We start from the raw sequence: 19,351 nt of genomic DNA, 5'->3' as shown, positions 1-19,351 counted from the left end.
TTTACGCTCTGGGAGCGCTATCGCCGTGAGGATCGATGTCTGAAGACTCTCATGGAGGCTTTTTCATTCTGCCCGGCCGACGGCGATTGATTTCGCAACCGTGGCGGGTTTTTGGTTTGAATTGGAAAGGTAGGTGAATATGATTGTTTCGCCTCCTTTTCAATTCAGCGGTCTCCGGCATATCCGTAGGTACAAGATTATGACTTCTAGGAATATACGGGGTGTTCTGAAATCCTGAAGCTCGCTCGAAGGGTGGAATACGACAATACCTACCTACGTATCATTTTTATTTACAAACTGAATGTAATTTTAGTAAAAATATATTATAGGTATACTTAATAGAAATAAATCATTAATTCATCTGAACATAAATACATACAATTGATTGCTATTGGCTATTTTATACCTATAGTATACATTTCATGTAACATTCATATTAGACATAAGAACAGGTAATTTGTTAAACCGACATGAATTAAAAAAAATAGTATAAGAAATGCTAATAACTAATGTTAATGTAAGATGAAATTCATATACCCATCACAATATCACCCATACATCATCCAGATATTCTAAAAGTCCATTCTGTACACTGTACATTAGCATAAAATGTACAGGGTGATCGAGAATGATTGACCGTGCCGCCTCATACTGATTTTTGATGTGCGGCATACCAGTTTTTGATACCAATACTAGAATCATGAGCGCAGGTTGAGGGATTTTAATGGTAAACAAATAATTACGTTCAAACGTCAAATAAATTAGGTTACTGTCAAAATGGAAATTCATAATAAAAATATCAATTATTTAACAAAAATCAAAGTTATTTCACAAATTAAGCAATACTGATGGACCAATAAATGTTATTATTGTTATTATTATTAAAGAGGATGACAGAATCAAATGTAGGTTTAGCCTAACTTTTCCAAAATTCTTATTTCATTTACAATTAGAAAAACTTTTAAATCAAAGTTTGATGTAGCTAATTTTGAATAACGACTGTAAGTGCTTCAGCGATTTTATTTTTAAAACGTTATGAGTTAATTTTAAAACAGAAGCACTATTGTGGCTACATTCTTGGCATCTAAGACGATTCAGCTATACAGCGATACGCTGCAAGCTGCTGTTTTTCATCAAAGCAAACTGTTGTATGCTTATAAGACGACTATTTTGCAGCTACTGCTTTCACACTTCTGAATATCCAGCGCAAGCGATCCAGCCCAAAAATTTATGCTGAACATTTTAGTTAGCTGTCGAAATTCAGGAAAAGTGTCTTAAAAAAATTTGCTTCAAGCAAATGCAAGCAGTTGGAAGTGCTTGATTATGTTAGATGGTAGGATTGTCTGTATGACCGAGAGCAATAAACAACAGTTACATGCAATATATAATAACAGAGTAATTGGAATTTTTTCACATTTTATTGAATATTTTACCTTAAAATTACATAAAATCCATAAAAATATCTATATTTTTACAATAAATGTTCAATATGATGTCCATTGTTGTTCAAGCAGGTATTAATTCTTCTTTTCATATTATTAAATACATTCTGTAAAACATTTTGTGTAATACTCCTAATTTCGTTTGTAATTGCCTCTTGAAGTTCTTCAATCGTGTGTAACCGTTGAGCAAATACTGAATTTTTTAAAAAACCAAATAAATAATAGTCTAGGGGTGTAAGGTCAGGAGAACGTGGTGGCCATCTATCTCGACTAATTATTCGATCATCATAATACTCTCTAATCAACTCTAAAGTTTCGTTAGAGGTGTGAGCTGTTGCGCCATCTTGCTGAAAGTATCCATGATGGATTTCATCGTCGTGAAGTTCCTCAAAAAATGGTAACAATATTTGCTGCCGATATACCTGCCCAGTTACATTTTCACGGAAAAAATATGGTCCGATTATTCTTCTACGTGACATAGCTACCCAAACACCAAGTTTAATAGGGTGCAGAGTTGTTTCACGCAAAATATTAGGGTTTTCTGTGTTCCAAGAGCGATAATTTTGGGAGTTTACGTACCCACTTAAATGAAACCACGCTTCATCAGAAAAAAATGTTAGATCTAGAATATCGTCGTCATTCAGATTTTCGTTAAACCAATTACAGTATTGCACACGTTTTCCAAAATCTAACGGAAGTAGTTCCTGCACAACACTAACTTTATAAGGATGAAAATGCAACTTCTTTACTGCTTTATGGCATGATCCATATGATATTCCTATAAACAATTTAGGAATAATGATACAAATTTTAGAATAAATATTTGTTATTAAGTACCTGTTTGAGCAGATAACCGACGTAGTGATTTGGTTGGACTAGCTCGTAAGCGGTTTTCAACATCTTCCAAGACTTCCTCTGTAAGAATAGACTTTCTGCCTGGAGATTTTCCTCTACAAACACTTCCAGTGTTATGGAAGCGTTCCACTAATCTCTTCACGTGTCTCGAAAAAATTTCATAATCAATTTCATCATTTGGAAATTGTTCTTGAAATTGTAAATGACACGAATTCATCGAATATTTCCAACCATTACCATTGTTTTGTCCACTACGAAAATAGGCCTCCAGAAGAAATTTATCATGTTCTAATGAAAATGCCATGTTAACCTAAATTAAAAAACCGATTAGGTTAGAGAACAACATACGCAATAAATTAATTACTCACGTATAATATCCACCTACTCTAACTGTAGTATTGAAAAATACTGTTTTATAATGTCGCAAAATATATCAGGTAACAACAAAATCTACAAAATAATATTCAAGCCAAAAAATCCGTGCGCCAATGAACAGAACGTCAAATTGTGAAATCACCACAGAACACCTTGAAATTTCACCGAAAAAAAAGTAATTTTAGCAAACGGAAATCAGTTTTGATAGCAATTGAGACAGGGTACGTTCAGAATCCGGTCAATCATTCTCGATCTCTCTGTAGATATAAATGCATTATACACTCCACAATATACAAATTTTACATCGTTACACATTGTTTTGATCTTTAAATGTTTGTTGTTTGTGACTTGTGTCAAATTCGAATCCTACTTCCTAGATTAGAGAAGTATAATTCGAATTCGAATTATCGAATTATCAAGTTTTAGAAGTAGCCGCACAGACCACCTTCACAAATTCTACTGCTTAGAGTGTGTTCAGAGTTCGTACTGTTCGGAGTAGTTCTCTTGATGTCATTTTTTGTAAATCAGGTATAAAAGGCGCGCTACACACTTGGAATTTTGTATCGAGACTACCCAACCATACCACACATAAACATGACAACACCCCCGGGGTTTACACAGACGAGCCGGCGAAGCGCCTACACCGGCCGCATTTGCGGTCGGGGTAAACGACGGATGGGGCCCACCTACGAAGGCTGTCCAGGCCTATACGAGATGAGGCAGGATAAAGAGGGATAATCCCCTTCGATCCCAAATCATTGAGGCCAATTTCTAGCCATGGAATAATGGCGCGGCGCGGTTCACCACTTCCGACATTCGACGCAAAGATCCGAGAGCCGGGACGGATCTTTGGGAAGGAACCGGTTCACTCGGCTCAGTACAAAGAGCCGGCTCAGTGAGCCGAATCAGTCATGTTCCGTCCATCTCTAGTCTGGAATAACATACTCTATGGTGAGAATGATAACATAACCTTACCATTTTCTGTCGATTGTTTAAAAATTTGTTTGGTTATGTACTAAGCAATAAACGTGAACGTGACATATTTTTGAATTAAAGATAATAAAAGTAAAGTAATTAAAATGGAAGTTGACGAAGAAATACCACATGCAAAAAGTGTACTTAAAAAACATTTTAACAAACCAAATGAAAATGTGCAAAGTACTGAAAATATAAAAAAGATCAAGCTATTTTCCGCTAAAGAGTTTCGAAAAAATTTGCGTCAGGACGATAGAGTCACAGGTATAAATATAGCCCAGCTAAAAGATAAATTAATAATGGCAACTTATTTTTTTAGCCCTGAAGCAGTTTTTAAATATTATTAGCGAATCAAATGGACACGATTATGTGTTTGAATATTTGGAAAGTGGAGGCAATTGTTTAGAACTTCTGCAAACCCTTGAACTAGATTCTACTTTATCCCCAGTATTAGTCTTTGAACTTGTAACTCACGTACTACTAAAAATAACCGTTAGTGGCCCAAAATATCAAAGTGCCGCTTTTGAATCATGTCGTTACATGTTAAATAATTACATAACTGTTATAAATAAAATGCTCAACCTAAGTTCAAAAAGTCAGGAGCGGAAAGTGTGTCTCAAACTACTTACTGCAATGATAACATTCTCATCTACCCTATCCAAAGATGTTTTATTACACGTAAACTTTCATTCATCAAATGTTGAATTACTAACAAAGAATACTGGAGAAGAAAATAGCGTACGGGACCATTTCATACGTTTCCTTACAGCATTCTTAATTGACGGCCACTATCAGTCACTGTCCATGTTGCTGGAAAAGAAGGGCTTCATAACTAGTATTATTAAAGGTCTTCAGTTTGATGCTGCTGATACAGTTTGTATTGTGATATCGGCTATGAAGAACCATATACTAGAAAACCCTTCAGTTTCAAAGACCGCAAAAATGAAGATTTTTAACACGTTGGTAGTGAGAGATATCGTTAATCTGTACAACTGGAAGGGACCTGCGGCATTGAAAATGCAGGAGAAAAATAAAACTATTTCTCATACAGTAAGTAAATAAATTGTACAAATTTATACATATAGCTGCACAGACCACCTTCCAGTCAATAGAGCAAAAAAAATTATATTCTGACAAAAATACTAACAGCATACCACCTGGCCATCATTTAAAAGACAGTTTGTAGATATACTTTGATGTGTTTTCGACTCGCAACTCTCATTAATTCATTTGTTATTAACATTTTAGTGCAAAAAAAACGCGTTTTTTCTGTAACGGGAAAAAAGTTTGACATTTTATCTCTGTTGACAGGTAACAAAATGTCACTTTTTATGAAATTGCTGTTTTCCCCGGGAAAAAAGTGAGTACTTTTTTCCCGGATATAGGTATATAATAAACATAAGTAAAGGTGCTGGCTAAGTTTGCAATTTTTAAATCAAATCACAGAATTAAATTGACAGATATTTAATTACTTTAAAGGTTTCCTTAGCAACGTTGATGTAATTGACGCTATAAGTATAACAGCCTACCAATTTAAAATTTTAGTGACTAATATATTGTAATAATGTTTTTTCAATATTATATCGTTGTTTTTCCCGTCACGGAAAAAAATAGTGTATTATACACGGGAAAAAAGTAGATTTTACTCTCGGTTTTTTGTCTCCCTCCACTTCGCGTCGGGAGATAACACAACCTCGAGCTAAAATCTAGTACTTTTTCCCTTGTATAATAAATATCTATTTTTATATTTTTTTGCTTATAAAACCAAAACTATTAGAGCAATCTCAATTCCTTCATCGGAAAAGTTGTAGGAAATTAAATTTCGAAGAAAATGAGAGGTCGAGCGATTCGATTGGTTGATTAGAACCGGAGAAAATCCGGAAAAACCAGAAAAATCCGCATTTTCTTCAAAACTTTGTCATTTATGAAGATTAAAAACTGAAATTTGGCACAGAAGTAGATAATTATATCAACTTTAAGTGTGCCAAAGGCAGGCGCTGTTAATTTTTGCGCAATTGCGATTTCAAATTTTTTATGCATTTTATTTTGCCAGGAGTCTGTATGCTTTAAAAATGGTCAGATTTTATTTCTAATACCGGTTTTCAAGACTAGAAGTAAAATACTATACGAGTAAAACGTATATTTCAAGTTTTCGTTAAAATGCAGCAAAATGGATGAAACATGCACTTGAACATCGGTGTAAACGGCCGAGCGCGCGCGATCGCGCGAGTAGTGGGAGGAGGAGAAGCTCTTAATTTTCATAAATGACAAAGTTACAAATTTTTGAAGAAAATGCTGAATTTTCTGGTTTTTCCGGATTTTCTCCAGTTCTAATCAACCAATCGAATCGCTCGGCCTCTCACTTTCTTCGAAATTTAATTTCCTACAACTTTTCCAATGACGGAATTCAGATTACTCTAATAGTTTTGGTTTTATAAGCAAAAAACTTAAAAAACGGATTTTTTTGCACTAAAATGTTAACAAATAAATTAATGAGAGTTGCGAGTCGAAAACACATCAGAGTATATCTACGGACTGTCACACAAAAAACCTATATTTATTTGCCTATTTGGCATACCTACTATAGTAGAGAATTTCTAAATGTCAATAAATATATTTCATTATCTCGACATTCTGTTATAAAATACTAATTTATTTTTTAAAAAAGTGTTTCTCTTATGTTAATTATTATTCAGTCACACTGATATTATTGAAATCGTGTTGCAAATTTTAGGTTGATGAATATTCTAAATCAAAAGTCAATGAATGCGTCCATGACTTTTTGTTGGTGTTGTGTACTTCTCATAAATATGGGGTCATTTTCAAAGACCATTCCTTAGGCTTGGGTAAGAAGCATCAGAATGCCTTAATGTACACAGTTCTGGAGAGTCTTGAAAGGTAGTTTAAATATTTTTCATAATTTATACTAAATTTTAATAAATATGTAATTAATAGAGTAATTAGTCGTAAAATTTTATGTGTTTGTTTCGTGGTAGAATTCTTTTTTACATTTATACTATTATTGAATGAAACAAAGCTTGTTTACAGTCAGTTTTATAACAAATCAAACCAAACAACTATTTTTAACGCTTTTTAGAACACAGTAACTGATTTTGTTTTTTTGAAAATATAGGTAAAGTACCATCATATTATTTGTATCAAAATTTCTGTTTATCTGTTTCTTTTTTCATACATCAAGGCCTTGGGAACACTCTTACGCTTGTGAACTGGTAACAAATATCTGTGTGGCTTGTCCCGATTTAACAAAAACCATGTGGACAAATTTAAAATCGTCTTTAGAGCCTCGATTAACTGAGAAGTGGCTGAACGCTATGAAATTTGCCAAAAATTTACTCAGGGAATTGCAACCGAGCTGTATTGAGTTCTGTGCTAACGAACTCAACATTAACCAGGTGAGTTTTAAATTCTGAAAATTTCAAACTTGTTTTTTAACTTTTAAAGTTAACAGTTACAATGTATTTTTCAATGTTGGAATCGTAGTTGATTGTCTATACAGGGTGTCTCATAATTAGCTGCCAACCCTAAACAGGCCGATTCTATGATCAAAACTAAGTAAAAAAGTTCATATGAACATGGGTCCGGAAATGGTTCCTTCCTAAGGGCATAGGGACCCATTGAAGAGGGAGGAATGGAAATCATTTTTTTGCAATATCTCTCAATCGCTTTGTGATAAATGAATGAAATTTGGTATACACAGCTAAATTTTGATGAGCAATTTGATGGACTAATCCATTTATTTCCACAAGGTCCATTGGGGTGGGTACGGGGGGGCCCTTGGTACTTTGCGTGTGTAACTTTTTCATCTTTGACTTTTTAACAAATTGGACAGCAAATTCCGTTTTCCCGAACTGTTTTACGTTAAAAAGGTACTCTTGTTTCAAATCGTTATCTTTAACGGTTTCTGAGAAAATCGCTCTTGAATTAATCCCACTTTGGTCAATTTCATAGTAATTTAAACAAAAAATAATAATAATAATTTAATACGTAATCAGTAATACACATTATTGATGTAGAACAATTATGATATGATGATTTGTTTATGGCTTTTGCGATGGTAATGCTGCGCGGCAGAACGCGAGTACGGCAGAAGGTTTCCAAACAGAAGGCTGACATCAAGGAGGACATTCCTCACTGTATTCCGCAATTTAGCTGCAACCGTCACTTTTCGAAGGGATCATAAGATGGAAACTTAATTTTGATAACAGACAACAAGCTATTTTAAAAACTGTTCAAAAAACCCTCCACCTTCTCTGATACAAAGTCTTGCCCTACGTGTAACACTTCTCGAAGCTATTAAGATGCTAAAACGGTTTTGACGAATTTCATTGGCTGCATCATTGATACGCTGCAGCAATTCCTCACGGGTATCGACTTCGGTGGCGTAAACTTTTTGATTTAGATATCCCCAGAAAAAGAAGTCCAGCGGGGTTAGGTCGGGAGAACGCGGCGGCCAAGCTACCGGTCCGTGCCTCCCTATCCACCGTCCAGCGAAATTTTCGTTTAGGAAATTTAGAACATTGCGACCACTATGTGCCGGGGCTCCATCGTGTTGAAAAAACATGTTACGTCGTAAATTTAGAGGCAGATCATCGAGAATTTGGGGAAGATTTTCTTGAAGTAAGTTTAAATAAAGATTTGAATTGAGACGTTGTGGAATTTCAATAGGTCCAATCAGAGTGTCGTGAATTATTCCCGCCCATAAATTTATGGAAAACCGTTGCTGGAAGTTTGTTCTCCGAACAACATGTGGGTTCTCTTCTTCCCAATAATGAGAATTATGAAAATTTAATTTTCCATTTCGGGTAAAAGTAGCTTCGTCACACCACAAAATTTTGGAAGCTTGCTCGTTGTCCAGCGACAAAATCCAGCGACAAAATTGCATACGTGGCGCAAAATCTTCTGGTATCAAGCCATGTACACGTCGATAGTGATAGGCATGTAGACCTTGTCGCTTTAATATTCTTCCAACCTGAAATGTTAGTAGCACATCTAATCAATTCTGTTAAGGAAATCTTTAAGATATGTAGTACCGTTGGCCGAGGAACATTTATTTGCCTTGAAATGTTCCGTATGCTAGTCGTAGGATCTTGTTCAATAGCGTCAAGGACCTCCGCTTCCCTATTAATCCTGGGACGTCCTTGACCCGGTGCCTTTCGAAAAGTGGCGGTTGCAGCTAAGTTGCGGAATACCGTAGGGAATGTCCTCCTTGATGGCAGCCTTCGGTTTGGAAACCTTCTCCCGTACTCGCGTTCTGCCGCTGCAGCATTACCATCGCAAAAGCCATAAATAAATATCATATCAACTAACTCTTGTCCCGTAAACTCTTCCATTTTTTTCGCTTAGAACTATTAAATTGGCAATCGGGTTGACAATACTTTGACATAAGAATACCTTGATTATTTTGTTTAAATTACTATGAAATTGACCAAAGTGGGATTAATTCAAGAGCGATTTTCTCAGAAACCGTTAAAGATAACGATTTGAAACAAGAGTACCTTTTTAACGTAAAACAGTTCGGGAAAACGGAATTTGCTGTCCAATTTGTTAAAAAGTCAAAGATGAAAAAGTTACACACGCAAAGTACCAAGGGCCCCCCCGTACCCACCCCAATGGACCTTGTGGAAATAAATGGATTAGTCCATCAAATTGCTCATCAAAATTTAGCTGTGTATACCAAATTTCATTCATTTATCACAACGCGATTGAGAGATATTGCAAAAAAATGATTTCCATTCCTCCCTCTTCAATGGGTCCCTGTGCCCTTAGGAAGCATTTCCGGACCCATGTTCATATGAACTTTTTTACTTAGTTTTGATCATAGAATCGGCCTGTTCAGGGTTGGCAGCTAATTATGAGACACCCTGTATAGAATCGTAAATTATTTAATATAGCTCTATACTTTCTTCTAGCTTGCTCAAGTAATCCAAATTCTTGTTGCCCCACTACCGATTTTAAAGGTAGTGCTTCCCATAAACGGCACGTTTGCAAGCCATGCAGTTAAGAAACATGTCATGTCTTTTCTGGTAGAAATGTTACACTCCTTAAACTCCTACTTAGATACTTCAAAAGACTGGCTAAATGCCGAGAGCCATAGAAAATTAAAGACTTTTGTATCTAGCTATGTCTCAAAAAATTTTCCCAATGCCAACGCTATCCTAAGCGATTGGGAAGCGGAAAATATCAATGACACTGAACAGAGTGCGATTATTACTGATGAAAACTTTTTGGAGATAGTTTTTGATATATTTGACTTATACAGTAAGATAGCTCCACAACTTTTGGATAGCCTAAACTCTACGAGTCTTCAACTAACAGATTTTTTGAAGAAACTCTCTAGCAGCTGCGCCGATGAAAAAATTTCCGCTCGACTACAAGTAAAAATGATAAATATCTTCATAGAATTAGAACCCACAAATTTTTCACCCAACACGGAATTGTTTTCGTTCGTGTTGCCCCTTCTGCTTAAATTTTACTACGAAACTGTTGATTCGACTGCCTTAACAGTCTTAAATAAGCTCCTGAAGTATACAGGAATATTTGAGGGATGTCTGGAAGAAGTCAATGTTTGGATAAACGCCATATTAAATTTACGACACTTCGACGATGCTGTAGTGCAGAGTTTGACACAAATTTTGAGAATTAGCGCTGAAAATATTATGGAATTTTCAGAGGAATTGTCACTTTTAGAAACTACGAACGATACGGATGGAAACATTGCAAAAATTATCGAGAAACTGAAAAATACTAACATAACATTCGAAGAAGAGAGTGTTATAGTAAAACACAAATATCTCAGTCCGATGGTGTTGGGGCTTGTGAGTTACTTGAAAGAAACAGCTTTGACGAAAAATTTGAAGTGCTACGTGAACTTTGTCATGTTGAATTTGTTCCACTGCCAAACGCAAATGAAGATGGTGGCAGCATTTGTGAGAAAATATGAAATTATTCCGAAAGCTATTAAAGAGTATGTTTTATGCTGGACCGAAAAGGGCGAGGTTGCATATTTCAAGCTAAAAGGAAGATTGCACGCATTTGAAAGTTTTAACGAGGAATTTATTTCGGGCAACATTGGAAATGCTTTAAACAGTATTGACTTCAACATTTATCCCGACTTTCCTCTAAATTTATTACAAGCAGGAGTTTTTTACATAACTAACATTGTAAATAATAGCGTCTTTGTAGAAAATATTTTTGAAAACTGTTTGAAGTTTTTAAGACAGTTAATAGGAAGGAAGTCTTTCCATGAAAGTTACACAGAAACAGTTTTAGCACACCCAGTTTTGTTGGATCACTTCTCCGTGTTGCATATAGAAACAAATGCTTGCACGAAGTTCTTACTAGACGTTATAAAATTACTGTTAGACTCCGGTTTTGATATTGCACGTTATTTGAAAATATACAAGGAAAAGTTGCTCAAAGTCGTCTTGAAAATCTTGAGGAAACCAAAGAAATACAACTTTGCAAATTTCAAAGACATTTTGGAGCTTTTTGGACTGAGTTACGATCAGTGTCATAAAGTTCTTACAGTTTTTGCACAGTCAACAGAAAACGACAAACATTTTGTTTTAGTTTTAGATATTTTGTCGTACACTCTAAAACGGTTCGCTTCTTTGTACGAGATTGAAGACAACATGGAACCGTTAGAGGGCATTGTTGCTGAAAATTTGACAAGTTATTTTGTCACGTTAACTAAAATCCAAGATTTTAATGTAGTGTCCCTATCGGATGCTTTCCATACTTATTTTGAGGTGTTTCCACATCATATAAAGCACGTAGATGCGAACTTACTATCCAGCTTAGTGAATCTCGAGTACAATAAGGAAAACATTTCATTGGTGACATTCCTTTTGGAAAGATGTATAGAATTTTTAGAGAGTATTAAAAATAACTGGGATGACATTTGCAACAGGAAAAGTGTGCTACTTCCAATACTTGAAGTGTTAGTTCGCAAAAACGTTGATGCGGTTGTTTTAAAACAAATTTACCACATAATTGAACCATCCTTGGCTAAAGCGTTGTTGAAACCACAAAAGGTGGGACAACATTTCCATGTGTCGTACAGAGGGTTAATCGTGTTGATAGAAAAATTCATGCCACTGGAAAAGTGTGGAAATTTCACAGAAAAAGTGCAAAAATTCGAAGTAACGGAAGTTTTCCACGTGAAATTACTTGAAATTGTTTTTAACAAGATCATCGATGACAGTATAACTGCTAAGCAAGTGAATAACATGATTTTAACGTTTGTGCATCTTCAGATGCAGGTATTTAAAAGAAATGTGAAGGACAGTTCAGTCGATTCGAAAATAAGTGAAGTAGCGGAATCTTTCAACAATATTCTAACGAAAATACGTTCAAAGACAAGTACAATGGACCTGAAAAATACGTGCCAAAATGAAACGTTGAAATCGTACATTATGTATTGTTTAAAATTTGGAATATCAGGACAAACCATACTGTTAAGGTCTTTGAACAATATGGTAAAAGTTTTGTCGAATTCCATGGAAAAGAAAGACGGGAAATTGATTATGGATATGTTGCTGTCTCATTCCAAATTTCTGGACATCGTTCTGGACGAGCACACTCCTGTTAAGCTGGAAATACTGTCTCTGTTTTTGACGTTGTGCCGGATTTGGAATGAATTTATGGAACGTTATCATATCCCCGTTTTATTAGCAGCGTACAGGGTTATGATTAATCCATGCGACAGGATTATCTGGACACTTTTGAAAATGTAAGTAGAAAATGAATCAGTTATTGACTTTAAGTTTGTGGTTATATGAGTGGTTCATTTTTTGTATTCGAAAGATGTTTACTTCTTGAGATACTGGGTGGTAAAAGAAGTCAAAGAGTTCTTACTTGCATGGGGTCTAGAGTATATTTTTTGTTTTTATTGGTATTAATCAATTTCTTTATACATCGATACCACTAATTTACAAAGAACTATCTAACTAACGATTAGATGGCGCTAGTGCTGTTACATATACTCATTGTTATTTCCATCTTTATCACAGAATGCCTTTAATGGTAAAGGTGTATTCCACTTTGAACAGCACTATCCTTGCATTTTACCATACATAATTTCTGTTTTTATCTTAAGTTTATGTCTTGTATTCCAAAAATCTTTGCCAAAAATTGAAAAATCGTATTAAGCACATTTTTAAATAAATATAGCGGTAGCTTAATTCAATTGTATGCATCCCTGTCTGCTAATATCAACATTTTATTTCGATAGCACATACAGGATGTTTGCTTTAGTAAGATTTAGTAATTTTGAAAATGCAGTATTTAGAAGAGTCTGCAAAAGCCAATAATTCTACATATTATTCAGCTTTTTTTGGTTAGAATCAAGGCCATTTTTTTAAATTGTAAAATGTGATTTTGAAAAAAAAATATTCAGATTCTATCAGAGATTTCACTACTTTTTTGAATATGGGTATACGCCACTACAATGTCTCTATTCTAAAAAGTAAATATTTTTTGAATATAGTATACAGGATGCTCATTTTTCAAACTGCATTATTGGTATATTTTAAAGAGGTACAAAGTCATTGAAATTAGGGGGAATTTGTTGATGTATAATTTACAGAAGAGAAATTTGGTGTATCTTTTTAGTTATTGATAAAAAACTGAATTCTTTCTTTTTATTTTTTAACTGGTGGACTGGTGGACTTTTTAAAGTGGTACATTGCTAGGACAGTTTTTTGTGGAGTTTGGTTTGTTGCTATATTAGCTGTGGTGCCTACTAGGATGGACAAAGAAAGCTCTCTTTGTAAAAATGAATAATTTGGTATTTACCAAAAACAAAGAAATAGACGATATCATAACATGCATCATCGTAAAATCGCTGATTTAGAAAATGTGAAAATTCAATTTGGTGCCCATAAGAAAAACAAAAGTTGCATGTTCCTCTATTCTAGTAGACTACTATGACTACATATTTAAATTCCCCAAACAAACGTGTCTTAATTATGTCTTAGCTTAAGTCCACCTTTTTCAGTTTCCCATTCAATAAAAAAAAGTATCAACATTTTCAATTTTTCATTGATAACTTCAAAATCCCGGTAGCAAGTTTTTTGTCATCAAATTCCTTAACTTTGCCCTAACATGACCCACTCTGTATCCCTCAATATAACCAGGATCTCAATGGTGCGGCTTAAAAAACAAGTACCCTGTATTTAACAAACTCTTAATAGGTTACATATAAACAGGGACTCTGAGCGGTCTAATAAGATTGATATTATACCACATAATAAGCCCAAGTCTTTTAGGTATGCCGCGAATTCAGGGCAAACCAACTTCTACGATTTCAAACCCTTCTTGTGGGGCAGAGCAGCTGCCAACCATTACTCCGTTAGAGAGAACCCTGAAAAATCTCTCTGGCGACAACCGAAAATGAGGGACGTTTTGGATATATTACAAGAGGAATATGTAGTTTCGTCAATCTATAATTACCCTTTGAAAGAAAATTTATTGTTAACCGACGACGAAACCTTGGAAATAAAGAAGGTTAAGAGCTACGACGTTAAATTCCTCTTGCCGCTTTTCAGTCACCTCTTGGCGCCTGAGCAACAAGTGCAGACTTACACATTCACAAGATCGGGTAAGAGTTTTAGATCACTTATCCCATGTCGTTTGTTTTTATTTGCCAGGAAAATTAAGCTTATATTATTTGTCATATAATCCATATCGCATAAAAGTAACTCAAATGGAGTAGCAGGACTTCCCCTTTTGTACAATTCACTTATCTATTTGTCTATTTTATTAATTTTTTATAGTTATGGAGGTATCGAATATTTTAATTTTAGGTGCGTTGAGCCTCACAGTGATGACATTGAGCAGTGGTGATGAGAAGATTAGGCGAGAGGCTTTTCACGTTTTATCAAGGTTCTATTATCATGTCGATGCCAGTCAACATGGTAAAGATAATCCGTTGTGGCTTAGATATGTGGAGGCTGTCTGTAAAGGTGAATATGTAATATTGATTTTTGTCGTTATTTCATTTCATACAAATCGTACCAAGGTTAGTACAGTTGTTACGATTTCAATTGGAACCTGTGAATCTTAAAGCACAGGACCGTCTGCACTTATCCCGAAATTTCTTCCTATGCTTTGGCCATGATGTGTCTCGTAATTTATACTCAAATAGCAATTCGGTGAATCCTATATTGGTAAATCAGTCCGCCTCTTGTAGAATTGATGGCGATGCCACTGGTAGTCAAAGCAAACCTGTATTGGTCCACTAGGTCGTAAATAATTTTTTGTATGGTATGTTGTGGTTCACTTGGCTTTGCCAGTGCAGTTCAGAGCAGTGCTTGGCGTGGTATGTGATATGTTGTTGGTGAACCTAATACATATTATTATTTATTAGTTGATATTATTTGTTCATATCGTTACCAGTATGTAATTATGTAGTAATTTAGCATGATGGCTTTCTGGAGACTCTTTGAAGAGGAGGATAACGAAATAACTCAGGATAATCCCCAAATAGTCGAACCGATTTTTTGTCGAAAGTATCAAAACAAACGCGGAGTTTAAAAACAAAGATTTACACGTACAAAGTCAATGAATTGTTTTAAATATATATGAAAGTTTGAAAATATAAAATAGTGAACAATGTGATAAAGAAATTCGGAAACGGATTAGCAAATTAACTAAGATATCAAAAACGACAATTTATCATATAATTAAAGAAGGAGACATCATTGATCACGGTACAAAGTGGAAACAGAAAAATACAAAATTAAAGAATATTGACGATTTTACCAGAGATGTAATACGCCGCACAATTTATAATATGTAAATAAAATTCCTAATTTAAACATGATTTGGGATAAATTAAGCGATTATGCTGATTATAATTATAAATCTTTAGGTATTTTACGGCATGTTTTATTACAATGCAATTTTAAATGTAATAAACTTGACAATCAAATGGTAATTATGGAATCACGACGTATAGTTGCACTTTGGGAAGATTACACAGGCTGACAAAATTTTACGAAAGTCCAGAACCAGGGACCGGATCTAGTGTACCCGAGGGATTTTGGTGCGCTGATTATGAATCCGAGCTCAGAATTGGCCCATCACCCTAAGTTCTCGGGATATGTTACAATGTGAATTTTTTTTTTTTTTAAATTGGGTTTAACCCTTTGCAACTTCCCCCCTTTCCCTTCCCTTTCTTTTAGGGGCCTTTGGTTTTTTTTGAAATTTTTTTTTTTCCATAGAGATATGATAGATTGAAGTTTATTACTTCAGCGATTTTATTAGAACATGGAAATAAACTAAATTTGTCCAAAAACGAGATATAGAGTCGCTGAATTTGAAAACACCGGCGGATCTGCTCCATAACCTCAATTTTCCAAGATTTTCTAACCTAAAATTGAATACTATATGAAGCAGATACCTATATATACGCGCTGTTACATTCGCATGCTAAGCTCATGACAGGTTCATCATAATGCGCTATAACCTACGACACGTTAATCTAAATGCGCAATAACCAGCGAGGGTTAAATCCACGACAGGTTAACCTAAATTTTCCATGTTGTAACGAAATCGCTGAAGTACTAAACTTCAATCTACCATATCTCTATGGAAAAAAAAGATTTTCAAAAAAAACGAAGTGCACTTAGCAGGGTAAGAGTGGTACTTTGAGATGGTTTAACGCGAATTAAGAACAAAAATTAGTTCACGTTGTAATCTGACTCTGAATATAGCGAAAAACCGCGATTTTTGCACTTTTAGGTTAGAATATCTCGAGAACCTAGGGTGATGGGCCAATTCTGAACTCGGATTTGTAATCAGCGCACCAAAATCCTTCGTGTACACTAGATCCGGTTTCTGGTTCTGAAAATTGTCGGCCTGTGTTATTTACAAAACATTAGAGCTTATCGCCAACTAAATAGGAATATAGCTCGGAATATAGTATACCTAAGCGAAACAGTGCAAAATTTTTCTAGGCGCCTATGGATTCCGTAGAAATTATGTGTTAAGTGTTTTTATGCGGTTCCAATTGAAATCGTAACAACTATACCAATTCGTGCAAATGTAACCGGATGTGTGTGTTCGTACGAGATACAGTCCACAAGAAGCAGCAATTCTCACGTAACACCGAGGCTCAGGTAAGTGCCATTGTCGCCTTCTTTTTTATTAGAATCTTGACCGACACAACATAGGTCGATCGTTCATATCTGGCTCAAAGGACCAAAAAAATGTTGTGTACGGTCAAAATTCTATTGAAAAAAGTTGACAATGACACTTACCTCAGCCTCGGTGTTATGTGAGGATTGCTGCTTCTTGTGGACTGTATCACCTACAAACACGCACTTACGGTTAAAAGGAATTAATTACAATGGATTGGAAAATAGCGAGAAATCGGCAGAAAACTGAGTAATAAAAACTCAAAAAATTATCGTACTTCAAAGTGAATTTGGTTGCCTCCAGACTCTATTTCATAACCTCACATTAATTTTAGGTGTCGCAGTATCACAAGACAGGAAACTGAACAACTTTTCTGCCGTGTATCTAGCCCGCATGGCCTTGATTTTGACTCAACCTAACCACGTCATGTACCTACCGTTATCTAACCACCTCACGGCTAAACTGTCCCTAGATTTTAGCACCGTTCCCGAGTTGTATACCTTCCTCCACGGCTCGGATATTAACTATAAGGATCGCAGGCATTTCATCTTAGAGCTGCTTAGAGACGGTCTGAGATCAGAAAAAGATTTCACCGATTTCCTCCGCTCGATGGCGTTTAAATTGTTTTCTGAGTTGTACAACAGTTCGTTAGCAGACTTAGACACGAGACTGTTGATTTTGGATGTGATTCGGGCTGCTTGCAAAATACCGCTAGGTGCGAAGATGATCTGCGAGAACCACTCACTATTAACGCAGCTTTTCCACGATGTTAATAGCGTTTTGGTGTTACCTTCCAAGGAGAAACAAGAAGCGAGGTTATGTGTTACTAAGATTGTGTTTATTTTGTTAGAAATTGTCCGAACTCTGCAGGACGTTCATCCTCGTTTTATGACTTTTAATACCGTACTGAAAGTGGTCAAAGATGATATTTTCGGAATTTTAACTGACGGGGATAAAAGGGTGATTTTCGAAGTGCTTTATTTGGTTTCTGGACAGTTTATGGAATTGTTCACTGACGATGTTGTGAACGTATTGTTAGAAAAGAGCGGAGATAAGTTTTGTAAATATGTTGTTAAATACGGGTGCGAATTTGTAGATGTGAATTGTTTGAATTCTGACGATGTATGTTATTATCTAAGACTTTTGATTTTTAATCAAATTAAAACCTGAAATTTGATTTTAAATAAATTTTTTATGTTTTTGTTAGCTTTTGTTTTATTTCTGAAGAGAAGGTAAAAGCTCCACGTCTGTTTCAAAAATAATTTTACTTTTAATTTCTACAAACCCTTATTAAGTTTTTAGGTTACAATTTTGACAACTGACTTGATTTGAAAATCATGTCAGTTGTCAAAGTTGTAACCTAAAAATGTAATTGGGTTTGACCATAGACCTTATAATTTATAAATTGCAACTATGAATATTTGTTAAATATGTNAAAACGTTTTCAAAATCTTCAATAGATATCGATTATCAATTAGAGTAGAGTGATTATAAAAGTATTAACTACTAATTAAACATAGATACGTACTAGGACATTTCTTTTTATGCATCATCCTATTTCGTCATAGAACTCCCCAAAAAGTCCATTACTATTTATATGTCCACATCTCAAGAACTTCAACAAATTTAATTTGCTTAATATCCATTATGTTTCATTCAGAAGGAAGTTTTTCTTTTCAAATGCAATACTGCAAGAGAATTTTTTTTACTGACCACAAATTTTATAGAATATTTTAAATTACTGAATAAGAAAAATATTTCGTCGCTGTCTTCAAAATATGACGTGACCTTCATCAAATTGTTCAGTGGAGTTAAGAAACTGTTTCTTGACTTTTTTATTCAAGAATTACAATTATTTTTTATTTTACCGCAGACAGTCGCAATTCTGTAAAAAATAAGATTGCTGTTTTTTAACAGATTATGCGTTTTGATGTTGTTTATCGAATGTGCAGAACTTAACGCGTTTTACTGAAAATATGCACGTCACATTTTGAAGACGTAACGACAATATAAGCTTACCAGACATTTGGTCTGGAACTTCGAGTATCAAGTCGATAGAGAATCTTGATTATTTCTGGCAGGCAGGAAAGAATTATTTATTGATATGTTTTTCTTCTCTGTTTAACTAAAATCGATACTATGCTCTACAACAGCTACCGTATCTTAAATATAACACATTTTGTGGTAATCGACAACATAGATGATATTGAAACACAGAGGTTTTATCATTCAGTGAACATGTTCTTTCTTAAATTTTTCAGTTTCCTGATAATAATTCTTCATATTTTGCTTCTCTTAAATATTGCACTTGAAAACAGTATCTACAAAGATGCTTGCATTAGTAAATAATTACATATATTACTTTGGAGTTTATTCCATCAGAAAAATATTGCAAATTATTGCAGAATATAAAACATAAACATATTTTTCTTTATCAAATATATTTAAGTGGATAATAAATTGTATGCATCAGATCAGTAATAATTATTAATACTCACCAAAATATTAACTATGTTAGCCTTCTCGTTAGGTCTTCCAACTTT

General features: G+C 34.7%; 1 protein-coding gene and 1 long non-coding RNA gene across 2 annotated transcripts; one reads left to right on the top strand and one right to left on the bottom strand.

The window, feature by feature from the left end:
- Positions 1-3,680: 3,680 nt before the first annotated feature.
- LOC108909500 (nucleolar pre-ribosomal-associated protein 1) lies at positions 3,681-18,014 on the top strand. The gene is made up of 8 exons (XM_018713862.1): positions 3,681-3,911; positions 3,967-4,697; positions 6,382-6,545; positions 6,847-7,060; positions 9,578-12,399; positions 13,937-14,268; positions 14,474-14,632; positions 17,143-18,014. Exons 1-8 carry the CDS (start codon positions 3,752-3,754, stop codon positions 17,976-17,978), a joined length of 5,418 nt encoding a protein of 1,805 aa, XP_018569378.1. The 5' UTR covers positions 3,681-3,751; the 3' UTR covers positions 17,979-18,014.
- Positions 18,015-18,289: 275 nt separating this feature from the next.
- Positions 18,290-19,351, bottom strand: LOC111692074. The gene is made up of 3 exons (XR_002763130.1): positions 19,307-19,351; positions 18,828-19,129; positions 18,290-18,496 (listed from the first exon to the last, which is right to left on the bottom strand). It is a non-coding gene; the product is annotated as an uncharacterized LOC111692074 (long non-coding RNA).

Source organism: Anoplophora glabripennis, unplaced genomic scaffold, assembly GCF_000390285.2.
Source record: "Anoplophora glabripennis isolate ALB-LARVAE unplaced genomic scaffold, Agla_2.0 scaffold549, whole genome shotgun sequence".
Classification (NCBI taxonomy): Eukaryota; Metazoa; Arthropoda; class Insecta; order Coleoptera; family Cerambycidae; genus Anoplophora; species Anoplophora glabripennis.
This window is presented reverse-complemented; position numbering and strand designations above follow the sequence as displayed.